The 12,384-nt window shown below is 41.2% G+C and overlaps 3 protein-coding genes across 4 annotated transcripts; 1 reads left to right on the plus strand and 2 right to left on the minus strand.

Annotated features, from left to right (window-relative positions):
• The first annotated feature begins 26 nt into the window (after positions 1-26).
• rab4a (RAB4a, member RAS oncogene family) lies at positions 27-4,999 on the plus strand. The gene is made up of 8 exons (XM_004067252.5): positions 27-398; positions 1,010-1,090; positions 1,939-2,053; positions 2,241-2,303; positions 2,383-2,537; positions 2,704-2,799; positions 3,016-3,160; positions 3,693-4,999. Exons 1-7 carry the CDS (start codon positions 383-385, stop codon positions 3,129-3,131), a joined length of 642 nt encoding a protein of 213 aa, XP_004067300.1. The 5' UTR covers positions 27-382; the 3' UTR covers positions 3,132-3,160; positions 3,693-4,999.
• Position 5,000: 1 nt separating this feature from the next.
• Positions 5,001-8,517, minus strand: ccsapb (centriole, cilia and spindle-associated protein b). 2 transcript variants are annotated; one of them, XM_004067253.5, is made up of 5 exons: positions 8,361-8,517; positions 7,130-7,496; positions 6,948-7,049; positions 6,481-6,692; positions 5,001-6,412 (listed from the first exon to the last, which is right to left on the minus strand). In XM_004067253.5, the coding sequence occupies exons 1-5, from the start codon at positions 8,433-8,435 to the stop codon at positions 6,230-6,232; spliced, it is 939 nt and encodes a 312-aa protein (XP_004067301.2). In that variant the 5' UTR covers positions 8,436-8,517; the 3' UTR covers positions 5,001-6,229. The 2 variants fall into 2 exon arrangements, with proteins under 2 accessions (XP_004067301.2, XP_020555222.1); XM_020699563.3 differs by lacking the exon at positions 8,361-8,517 and adding an exon at positions 7,729-7,868.
• A 614-nt stretch (positions 8,518-9,131) lies between these two features.
• acta1b (actin alpha 1, skeletal muscle b) lies at positions 9,132-12,242 on the minus strand. Its single transcript, NM_001104806.1, is given in 7 exon segments — positions 9,132-9,626; positions 9,721-9,902; positions 10,006-10,197; positions 10,386-10,547; positions 10,835-11,159; positions 11,426-11,562; positions 12,217-12,242. Coding segments are annotated over 6 exon segments (1,134 nt in total). The 5' UTR covers positions 11,555-11,562; positions 12,217-12,242; the 3' UTR covers positions 9,132-9,482.
• Positions 12,243-12,384: the final 142 nt, after the last annotated feature.

The following is a 12,384-nucleotide window of genomic DNA, read 5'->3' on the forward strand; positions in this document are numbered from 1 at the left end:
CCTCCAAAAAATATGTTAAAAAGAGAGAATTTGTACACAACATGCAAACCAATTAATTTACATATAGATAAAACTCTCAGCGAAATGGGCTGTTTTTAAAATTTACTTAGAACGGCGAGAATTTATTTTTCATTAATTGAAACCATAAGAACATATCCAAACATCACCCCCACGCGGTAGTTTGAGGACTATGTGGCATAAGTGTCATTTCAGAATGCTTTTATTTTGAAGAAAAAAAACCCACACACACCGTACAGGAAGTTGGAGGAGGAAATCATAGAATCCAAGGAAATCACCAACAGGACTATTTCCATCACTTAGCAAGCTAAACAAATAACAGTTTCGCCTTTCTCTGCCTTGCAGCTTAGCTGACACACCGAGGATGTCGGAGTCTTACGGTAAGGAGGCTGTCTTGCTTTATACCCGTTAGAATCTCACACACAGATGGCAGGAAAGGGATGATGAGGTCCCTTCGTAAACAAATAGCTAGCTGGCAGGCTAACCGAGCCACTGAGGAGTAGGAAGGTTTTGGCCTTTAAACTCAAATGTCAGCGTTAATAAATCTGCCTTCCGGGTACAGGTGTATTAGTAAAGCTTTATAATGCAAGAAGCTGTGACTATAGGAGATGCTATTGTTCCCGGGATAAGCACTAGGACACAAAGCAAGAGACTCCCGCTTTTCTTTTGCAAACGCAAGTGATGATAGGATATCTCTGTGTTTTGTGAGGCATTGCTCAAATTACACTATGCTACAACTGTTCAATCAATTGAACCAACATTAAACATGATAATTATCTTAGTGGGAGTAAAGAATAAATATATATATATAAGGCTTTGTTCGATCTGTTTACGACACATTTGTCTTGATTTGTATAGTGTAGACATCAGATGTGTACATGTCAACAACTGTATCAAAAAAAAATTAAGAATAGTTGAGTTTATTAATAACAAGGCAGCATATTCAAACCCTGTTTGCTTTATCTATGTTACTACTGTGTTCCCTCTGCAGACTTTCTGTTTAAATTCCTAGTGATTGGAAATGCTGGAACAGGCAAATCCTGCCTTCTGCACCAGTTCATAGAAAAGAGATGTAAGTTTGCTTCAGTTGTAATCACTAGAAAAAGCTTTATAATAATGACACAGTAATTGCCCGACTCTTTTATTTAAATATCTTTAAGGTCCCACTCAAAGACAGTCGTTATTTGTGTGTTTTTAACATATTTTTGTGACATTTTGTTCTCATTATAATGGACATTTATGTAAAAATTAAGCCTAAAATTGCATCTCTGAGTATTTCTTTATTCAAATCACTGTGATTCAGGACCAGTTGCTTGTAGATGTGACATAGAAGCTACTATGGCGAGCTACAAGCTCCCTGCTCCGCTTCAATCCGATGCATCCACTTGTAAACAAATAGATCCATGAACGTCTTCATTTTCCTCGTGTGAGCTAACATCTAGCTTAAAACTGTACAGCTGAATAGCTCTAATATTGCTCGCCATTTTTGTTGCACCACTAATGTTGAGGGGGTGTGAGGGGCTGTAAGCTAGAGGAGTGTAAACAAAAGGAAGATGGGAAAGGTCCCAGTCCCGTCCACAACTCAAAGATTCATTTTTTAATAACCTACTGCCGCTCTGCAGATACTATGTCCAACACAACAAGAGTTTGTTTGCTTTTTTCAATTTTGGCTAAAACAGCATAAACATTATTTAAAAACTACTGAAAACGCTTTTACAATAGTTCAAAAGATGATCGGAGTGGGACTTTAAGCAAATCTTGATGAATATTTTTAGTTTGACTCTTATTTTTTAAACAGATTTTAGCAAAGCAGTCACAATCTTTATCAGATTAAAAAAGGGCATTTTATTTTTGTAAACAGTAGGTCATTTTAAGGTGTTGAAAATATATGACTTACATGTGATATTTATGATTTTCCAGTCAAAGATGAGTCCAACCACACAATTGGAGTGGAGTTTGGCTCCAAGATTATTAGTGTGGTGAACAAAATGGTCAAACTTCAGATTTGGGACACTGCAGGTCAAGAACGTTTCAGGTAGCTAAACATCTTTAAAAATTCCTTCTACATTGTGGATGTTGCGTTTTTAGAGATGTCGGCGGTGCACAGCTACAACTTTTTTTTTTCCATTTCTGTCTTAAATTGGCAATAATTACTAAATGGATTTGGTATGCATTTGCTTAAGTGTCAACAATGTTCCCTTTAACCAGTATATGTTTGTCAGGTCCGTCACCAGGAGCTACTACAGAGGAGCAGCAGGAGCTTTGCTGGTCTATGATATCACCAGGTAAGACGAGGTGCGTTATTCTTTTATTATGTATACTTTGACTGCTTAACCATTTGTTTTGTTGTTTTTGTGGCTTCAGTCGAGAAACCTACAACGCCTTAACCACGTGGTTAAGTGATGCTAGGATGCTGGCCAGTCAAAACATTGTAATTATCCTGTGTGGGAACAAAAAGGATCTAGATGCTGACAGAGAGGTCACGTTTCTGGAGGCGTCACGCTTCGCTCAGGAAAATGGTTCGATCTTAAGTTTATAATCCTTAGCTAAAAACTATACAGTTAACTTTCATTATACGTAATTACTCAATGGTTTACTGTTTAGCACTGACTGGCCATTAGTGTGGAATAATCATCAGCGGTTTTCATAGCGGCTGCTCTCATCCTTACTCTGTGTTTGTGGCAGAGTTAATGTTCCTGGAGACCAGCGCTCTCACAGGAGAGAATGTTGAAGAAGCCTTTGTCCAGTGTGCCCGGAAAATCCTGAATAAAATAGAGTCAGGTGAGGAGTTCTAATCTTTGCCCACATTTGTTAAACACAATTTCCAAATCCCTTCTTATCCTAATGGGATAGTCCAAGCTCAGGTGGAGCTCAGGGCTTCAGTGAGCTAGTCTGGAGTGTTGGACCAGCTGGTCCAAAAGTCTGTAGTGGGGATGAAACCTCTGTAGGTTGTTTTCTCTTTATCTCTATTAATCAGCACCATTTCTCTACTCTTAGGAGAGCTAGATCCAGAGAGGATGGGGTCAGGAATCCAATATGGGGACGCTGCGTTACGCCAGCTTCGTTCTCCTCGCCGTGCTCAGCCGCAGGGCACCCAGGAATGTGGCTGCTAGTGGACGTCCTGTTACATAGCCCTTTGAAGGTAAACGTGTTGCTGTGGGATCCCAGAGTGTCTCGGACCTCTGACATTTTTTTTGGAGTTAATTTTCAGGTACGGAAAGGGAGCCGATCGCCTCCTGTGGTTATGACAGTTGTGCTCAGTATAGCACAGAATTACACAGTCAGAGAAAATAGATAAATATTAGGATGAAATTTATGCAAGAAAACCAGGACTGATGACATTTATCTTACTATGTATATCAAATCCTAAAACAGTATTAAAATCTGCACTATGTTTTCATTGACAGCTGTTATCTACTGGATCAGTACAGAGCTGTATTCAGAGAAAAAAAATGGATCGGACCATTTATTGACATGAACTTGGATTTAGGCAACCAGTTACAGTTAGTCTGCAGTTTGTTTTTCTGAAACAATAGTTGTAGGTTATGTTGAATATCAACTTTGCAAAAAGTGTTGATGCACCTCAGTGTAATTCTTCCTGCAATGCTATTTACTATAGTATGTTTGTGTGTCTTTTTCTCCACGTTTGATTTTGTTTTGTTTTTGGAAACAAGTTTGTGAAGACCAGAAGAAGAGCAGCCACATAGAACCTCCACGAATGCAGATGCGGGGGGCTTGCCGTGCCGGTTACTCCACCTTCCTCCAACTTTTGCACGGACCCTTCAGAGCATCTGTTGTCATTTTTGCATGTGCGGAGAGCTGTGAAGACCCCGCCCCCAGCTAAGGAACCCAGAAGACCACACTCATCTTCAAAAACAGAAACATAATTTAAAGCTGGACCAAAATCTCTCTGGCTCTGTGGCGAGAAGGTTTCTCCTCAGACGTAGCTCCCTGCTTGTCACCTGCTCTCCAAGCCTGTTAGACTTTCCTCTATCTATTCATAAAGACGGTTCCTGTCAATCATATTTAAAGTAAAGGTAGTTCAATTCAAGGTAGTTCAATTAAAATAAAAAGTTGACAGTTTTCAAACACATACTTTTGACACTACTAGCACTTGCTATGGTTTGGTGCAAAGTTCATTAAATAAAAGATAATCTCCCTATTTTTAAGCATGAAATAAATCACCCAAATTACTAAAATTCCATTTTTTTCCCAACTAATAGCACTCCTTGTTTATCGCGCACCTGCTCTTCTTTACCCAAGTGAAGCTTCTCACTCCACACTGTGCAGCTATGGAAGCACATTTCATCAGCTAAGCTAACCCTAATTTGTTTATAGTCCTCATCCACTTCCTCTTCTCCCTGCAGAATGTTGTACAGTGCTGCTGTGACCGATGCATGCTTTTCAAGCAAATTATCAGAGTGTTTCATTATATAAAGAGATATTAAGGTGTCAATTAAATAGGTTTTCAGCTCTGCTCATTAAAATGTGGAGCTGTGCCTCACAGGAAAGCTGTGCTAGAACTTTGTATTTTCATGAATTTGGCAGTAACGCATTGCTTTATCAGAAAAAAAGAAAAAAAATAGAGTCCATGAGGGGACAGAATGCTGTCAGCTGTAGAGAGACTAAGAGTTGTATCATGAGATTTATCAGTTGTGCGTTTTGTTTTGTCAAATCTGGTCAAAAACAAAGAATTTTACTTTGGAGATTATATCACTTTACAACTCGTACACTAAACTGTTGCAGGTGCAGACATTTCAAAGGAAACAGACATTTTTCAATGCGAAATGCCTCCAGAGGTGTATCTGAGAGCAGCATAGTTTGTGTCACGTGAGGTTGTCGTCTTGTGTTTGTGTCATGAAGCCTCATTTCTAATGATCTGTGTGTGTGTTTTCTCCTTTCATTATAAATATCATATATTTTTAATTTATTGTGTATGACGAAAAGCTATGTTTTTGAAATAAAAACCAACACAAATGCACTTCTTTTTTGTTTTTTATTGTATTGCCGTTGACCAAGCTGACAGGAAGTCATCTGCAATGATGAAATGCATTCTGTTCCACTATTTAAGAAACAGAATTACTAAAGTGTTTCTTGTTGTACAAGCACAAAAAAAACATGTCGATGTGGAAAAAAATAATATTTATAGGTGCTTCGTTTTTATTTTGGTCTGTTTGCACAATTGTTTTCCTTTTTTACTCATTTTAAAAGTTCATCAAATATTAAAAAGACACTGATATGTAGTTACTGTGAAATATTGCACAACACTAGAAGACACTGAAAATGTATCTACAACATGTAAATATGTGCTGGAAGAATGAAGGTACTTTTGCAACAAACCTTTTTTTTTAAACAGATTTTTGAGCTTTTTTCCTTAAAAACAAACTTTTTTTTAGTTTAACCATTTCACTTCTGTTCCTCTTGTTTTCAGGCTCAAACTGAAGGAGTGTAAACCCTGATTTGTTTGAGAATTGATATTTACAACCGCTATGTGAGAAGAGCTGAATGCGATGAAAAATGTGCACCTTTTTAAACCGTCTATGGTACACAAGATAAGGAATGTTTCAGATTTGCTTCTGTAATCATTTCAAGGTAAAATACAGTTCAGTCAGATACATTTGGTAAACTTGTTTAAAATGCTTTTCAACAGTTAAATAATTAAAAATAAGTTAAAAGTACTCCGTCAGAAGATTGGAATAATGGTACAAATGATCAAAGTGATTTAGTCTCAGGAAAAGTCAATTGTGTTTGCTCTTTTCTAACTTTAGAAAAGCACAGAGTAACCATTAAAACATCATCAACTGTTACCCATAATTCTATCACGTTTATAAAGTATGGGTTGGTGATGTGTTTATGAAGAGAGATTGTGTCTGAATATAGCTTTAAGATTCATTTCAACATCATCCTAATCTTAATCATCTGACGGAATTTCCATTACTTTACTTTATTTGAAGTTTTGATAATTTCTTCTTCTTTGCAACATCTTTCTCACTTTATAGTTGTAAAATCTATAAAAATGATAGCATTCAAATTATGACCTAAAAGCCACACACATAATTTCAGTGTAAAAACTATGTAAGGTGAATGCTTCTGTAAATAAACTAGTTTTTTTTTTTTGACATGACCGCGTTCGGGTTCTGCAGGTGTATAAACCCATAAAAGAGACTTGGCTTAAAATCTTGTGTATTAGCCAAAAATCATTGTGATCATCCTATCGAGAGCGAGCGGAAAAACAGCGCATGTACTCGCTGAGCCAAGGGTTGAACTCTGGTTCAACTAGTCTCCTGGCCTTTTCCATGTCGGCAGACTTGGCTCTCCTCCTCTCATTTTGCTGGATCTGCATCTGTCGTTCCACCTCCCTCCTGGTCCTCGCACGCAGAGCTGATTCATGGATCTACCGGTAGCATAAATGTTATTAGTCAAATCCTACTTCCTGCATCTACAGATGAACAGAGCAGTCACCTCGGTTGTGGATGCTGCAGGGCCGACGTTGTGTGTTCTTCTGCCTGCCATGTCAGCACTCCTCTCCCCTGAGCCATACAGAGCAAAAGGATGCCTGCTTTCCTTCGCATCCTTTCTGGGCTGCCGTGGTGGAGTGGGCCTCACCTTCTGTGCTCTTTTTGTGGTTTTTGAGGATTTTCTCAGTTGTGGCTGCGCAAAATCTCTGACTTTCTCTAAAAGCAAAACAAATGCCGATTTAAAAACAAAGTTGAAAAATTGCTTTTGTTTTGGATCGACATGATAAGATATGTAGACTTTCCTATAATCTTTTTGTTATTGTTGCTTTTTTGCTATGGTTTATGTTTAGTGGTGGAGTTTTTCTTTTTACTTCTTGTTCTTAAAATGAAAACAAACAGTTTGTAGGGGGAAAAATAGATCTAGAAAGCAGGAAGGTCAACTTCACATGTGGAAATATGAGTGTGGATTACCTGGAGATTCTGTTGACTGTTTATTTCCTTTGGCTCTCTGCTCCTTTTCCTCCACATGCAGGAGTCTTGTCTCCCTCATACCGTCATGCTGTGCGCCTGAGACTGAAAATCAGACCATTTAAACAGGGTACAGTGTTTCTGAATAAGTCACACAGGTCTATTGTATGTGAACTCTTAATCACCATGAACTGTAGATTGTGGCGCAGACACATCCTCTTCCTGCTTGTCTGGATTGGGGATTCTGGGTTGAGGACCTGTGCTTCTGGTCTGCCGCTCCTCTGGTCTGGTCTTTCTCAGCTCCACACACTCCTCCAGCTCCGTGTGTTTGCTGGACTCAACCCCCACCTGGTTCTTGCAGGGAGGTGGGCTTCTGTCTCCTGAGTCTGAATCACTGTCAGAACCGCTCCAGAACCATGGTTTGTGTGTGTGCTCCAACAGCCTGCGTGTCAGTCTGTACTTCAGCATCTCCTCGTAGCATTTGGCGTAAGTCTCCCATTTTGGATCCTTAAATTTCTTCATGTACTCGGAGCGGATCCTCTTTGTCACCATCTTAAAAGGGAAATTAAACGAACCAGTTATCTCAATTACACCACTAAACCTTTGTCACACATGCGCACTAAAGCCACAAGTGAAACATTCACGAAAATAAGTGTGAATTTCACTAAACAACGCCGCGAACATTGAGTTTGTTGATAGTTCCACCGCCAGACATTTAAACCACAATGTTGAGGCTGTAAGAACCAATGAGAGAGCAGCTCGCGCGTTCATTGAGCCCGCCTACCATTTTACTCAAAATCCATTTTCTTTAGAAAAGCGATAAAATTCTTGTATATCCTATGTAGAATTAGTCATGTGTCGATTTACAGGTCGAAAACTCGATTTTATTAAGTAAAAATTCGATCATTTCAAATGATTAGCCTCGCAAGTTAGCTAACGGAAGCTTCTTGAATGGATGACGTCATGGCCAACTCACTCTCTGATTGGCTCCCAAGAGCTAAACAGCAGTTGAGTTCTCCTACAAATTAAAAGTCGGCTTTATTCATGTCTGATAAACACAAACGGCTTTTAAACACTCGCCATCGCATATAAATCGATTTTTAAAATGACATGTGACGTAATTGGGATGCGCTTTTTTAGTTTAAAATGCTTCCAAGGAAAATAAATGTTACAAAATGCTATTTTAAGTAATACATCGTGTCGTATCACTTCAATTCATTCCGTGTATGTATCTGCGCATCTCCATCATGTTGTGCCTGTTGTGCGTGTAAGAACACCACGATCTGTTCAAAAAGCCTTAAAAACAGGACTCAGTACGCAGTAAATCTCTCTGACTGTTTCCCGATTAACGTCAGAGTACAGCTCTGGAGATTGAGCGTGCCTCAGTCTAATTTTATGTACAGTAAACATACTTACTCTGGCCTCAGATTTCACGGAAGCGCAGGACAGATGGCGGCGGTGGAGCTGCAGGCAGGCTGCGTCTGTCATCATAGCCCCGCCCCCGAGAACGCGTTTAAAAAGCTAAACAAACCCGCAACAGGTGTCGCGAGGATGGGATGTGAGGAATGTGGTCAGTGTCTTTTGGACGCTAACGGTTTTTCTTTCTTTTAAGGTAAAAGAGGATGAAAGGGGGGACTCGATTTACCCTGTTCGGACATGTTAAAGGCACACGGAGGATCACCTGTCGTTAGGCGTTAGAAAAAGGTTTTTTTAAAATGTATGAGTGACTCATGTTGCATATAAGACATCTGTTTTAAATTTAAATTGCGGATCAACAGGGCAAAATAGGTGGCATTATTAGATCCATATCCACAGCCGGACAACCCGGTGAGCTTATATGCATATAAGGGCAGGGCCTGTCACCCAGGAACGGTTTTGGCTAAAGATGGACTGCGGCCGAGGACGCGCACTTGCGCAAAGCCAGGAGTCGGGTTTCAGGTGTCCAGCATCCCAGATCTGACGCCTCTGAAAAGTGGAGCTGCTGGCGCTGCATGTGCGCATTCCTGGCGAGCCAAACTTCCACCGTAAAAGTTTAGAGTGGCCTTTCTCGATTTCTTTTTTCCTTTCTTCCTACTCATCCCGGATGCGCACTGATCAGTCAGAGGATTTTGCTTGATTTTACTGCTTCATTTTCCTTAACCCTCCAGAAATTGGGCTATGCGTCTAACAGAAAACCAGGCCGTGGGCAAAATACCAAATAATGGACTTTAATAAATTATGAATATGTATATACACTTACATTCACATGTGTTGGGCAACATGTCTTTGTGATTTTTTTTTATTAAAGTTTTTTTGGTAGATGCATGGTTCAGTGGTTGTTTTCACAGCCTCTGTCTCCGTGCAGCACAGACAACAGACAGCCACAAAATATGCAGATTTCAAAATTATCAAAGTTGCATGTGAATTTCAACAGCGAAGACAGACAGTCCGTTGACAGCAGACTGTTGCTGTGGCGCAGAGGTGGATCCTCCTCCTTGGCTGAGCTTTGGTTGGTTGGTGGTGAAGGTGACGGAGAAGGTGATGGAGAAGGTGGAGGATTTAGAAGCACTTCCTGTGGACAATGCTGGGGCCAGCCTCGTCGTACTCCTGCTTGGAGATCCACATCTGCTGGAAGGTGGACAGGGAAGCCAGGATGGAGCCACCGATCCAGACGGAGTACTTCCTCTCAGGAGGAGCAATGATCTATAAGAGAGGAAGGATGAGAAGGGTTAACACTGCATAACTAGGCAGGTGTTGAATTTGTAATTTTTGTCAGATCTTGTTAGCGTTTGAATACCTTGATCTTCATGGTGCTGGGGGCCAGAGCAGTGATCTCCTTCTGCATACGGTCAGCAATACCAGGGTACATGGTGGTACCGCCGGAGAGCACATTGTTGGCGTACAGATCCTTACGGATGTCAATATCGCATTTCATGATGCTGTTGTAGGCAGTCTCATGAATACCAGCAGACTCCATACCTGGTCAGGTAAGAAATGGAAGTGTGAAGGGAGTAAGTGAAGTTTTCTGTGCATAAAAGAAAAATCTATAATTTTAGAGTAAATAAAGTCTCATGTTAAGTACCAATAAAGGATGGCTGGAAGAGGGTCTCGGGGCAACGGAACCTCTCGTTACCGATGGTGATGACCTGACCGTCGGGAAGCTCGTAGCTCTTCTCCAGGGAGGAGGAGGAGGCAGCGGTGGCCATCTCGTTCTCGAAGTCCAGAGCCACATAGCACAGCTTCTCCTTGATGTCGCGCACGATCTCACGCTCAGCTAAGGGGAAAAAGTTAATCAAGCATGATTTTTTTTCAAACAATCGTCATCTGCAGAGCAGATGCGCAACCAGACACGGGATGAACATCTGTGCGCAATTGCGGCAGGATTTTTTTTCTCTCCAAGATTTGAATTCTGCGTCACAATTTGACTAGTTTTATATATATTTATGAAGCCCATTTCCTTACCAGTGGTCACAAAGGAGTAGCCACGCTCAGTCAGGATCTTCATCAGGTAGTCGGTCAGATCGCGACCAGCCAGGTCAAGACGCATGATGGCGTGGGGCAGGGCGTAACCCTCATAGACTGGGACATTGTGGGTCACACCATCACCAGCATCCAGCACAATACCTGAAAGATTTTAAACAGGAAGATGACTCAAAGTCCACTTTATAAAGGAAAAAAAAAAAGAAAACAGTGACACGTCATTTGAATCCACAAGTGTCATAAATTCACAAAACAAAAATAACCGCACTGCTGTGCGTAATTGTTGCGTAAATTTTAAATAGCATGATGTTTCTTTCCTTTATTTTTCAACACGATGCATGTAAATTATTTCTTTTTAAGCTTGTTTTATGAGTGTGATTAGCTGTATTTTTTCTGTGCGTTTGTGGTCAGCTGTCTGTTGTCGCTCTCACCAGTGGTACGGCCGGAAGCGTACAGGGACAGCACAGCCTGGATGGCCACATACATGGCGGGGACGTTGAAGGTCTCAAACATGATCTGGGTCATCTTCTCCCTGTTGGCCTTGGGGTTCAGGGGGGCCTCAGTGAGCAGGGTTGGGTGCTCCTCGGGGGCCACTCTCAGCTCATTGTAGAAGGTGTGGTGCCAGATCTTCTCCATGTCGTCCCAGTTGGTGATGATGCCGTGCTCAATGGGGTACTTCAGAGTCAGGATACCCCTCTTGCTCTGGGCCTCGTCGCCGACGTAGGAGTCCTTCTGACCCATACCGACCATGACACCCTGGAGGTGGAGGAAGGAGGGGAAGAAAACTGAAGTAACAGCCACATGGGGTGCAGGTGTATGATCTTTTTCTGACTACATTTTGGTCATTTGCGTAAATTAACAAAATTACACATTGAATCTCACTTAATCCACATTAAAATGCGTAAAGATGTATTTTTAATTGAAAATTTCACGTCTCCAATATTTTTTGGACTTTGTTTTTTTTTATAGGCTCCCCGCTTGCTGATTAAGTCTTAATCAACAGATGTTCCTTCAATGTTTACCTGGTGACGGGGGCGGCCGACAATGGATGGGAACACGGCCCTGGGGGCGTCGTCTCCGGCGAAGCCAGCCTTCACCAGGCCGGAGCCGTTGTCGCACACGAGGGCGGTAGTTTCCTCGTCGTCACACATGATGGCTTCTATGGGAGAAGAGAGGAAGAAGATGGAAGGTGTGAGCTGGACAGCACAAATGTCTCCAGAAAGAAATGTGCCACACTTCTAAACCTAAACTAAATCAAACCCATTTCATTTAAGCAATGCTGTATCATTAACATGCATTAAAAATAAATAATGCCAAAAGAAGAGGAACATCTTGGTTTGTTGTGTAAACAATAAACTGGCAGCATCACGCCTAATTCATAAAAAATACTACATTTAAAAACTCAACCAAAATTATAGTAAGCCTTTTTTCTTCTCTTATTTTGTGAGCTAAATGGATTATTTCCCAACTTACTCTACACAACCAAACTACACGCTTTCTCTACGACACATACAAACTTTTTTTTAAATTGAAATAAAAATAATTTATGATTATTTTCCAGTTCTGCAAAGGAAAACTGAACTTGAGGAACACATTATTGTATTGATTTCCAGATCTGTAAATCCTATCAGTCAGTTTCTTCTCCTCAGATGTCTTCAAGCTTTCCTATCCTGTTGACTATATATTCCCTTTGAGCAGTATCTGGTCCTGTAGTCCACCTGTGCCTGGCCCTTTTCTCCTGTGGGTGAGCTGCTCTGCCTACGGCCTCCTCTGGCTTCCTTCCTGAGTGGCAGGTCCCTGCAGGGTCTCTTACCTTAGGTGTTTTTGTCTGCGGCTCGGAGAGAACGACCCAACCAGTGCTGCTGCTGAACCAGCTACGGTCCCAGCTGCAGCCTCTCCGCCTTTTATACCCGACTTCCACCATTCATTGCCCTCAGCACTGGCCCCCATCCCGGCCCTCTGCCATATTAGGATGCTGACA

The sequence above is a fragment of the Oryzias latipes genome, chromosome 3, assembly GCF_053564925.1.
Source record: "Oryzias latipes strain Hd-rR chromosome 3, Olatipes_Hd-rR_3.1".
Lineage (NCBI taxonomy): Eukaryota > Metazoa > Chordata > Actinopteri > Beloniformes > Adrianichthyidae > Oryzias > Oryzias latipes.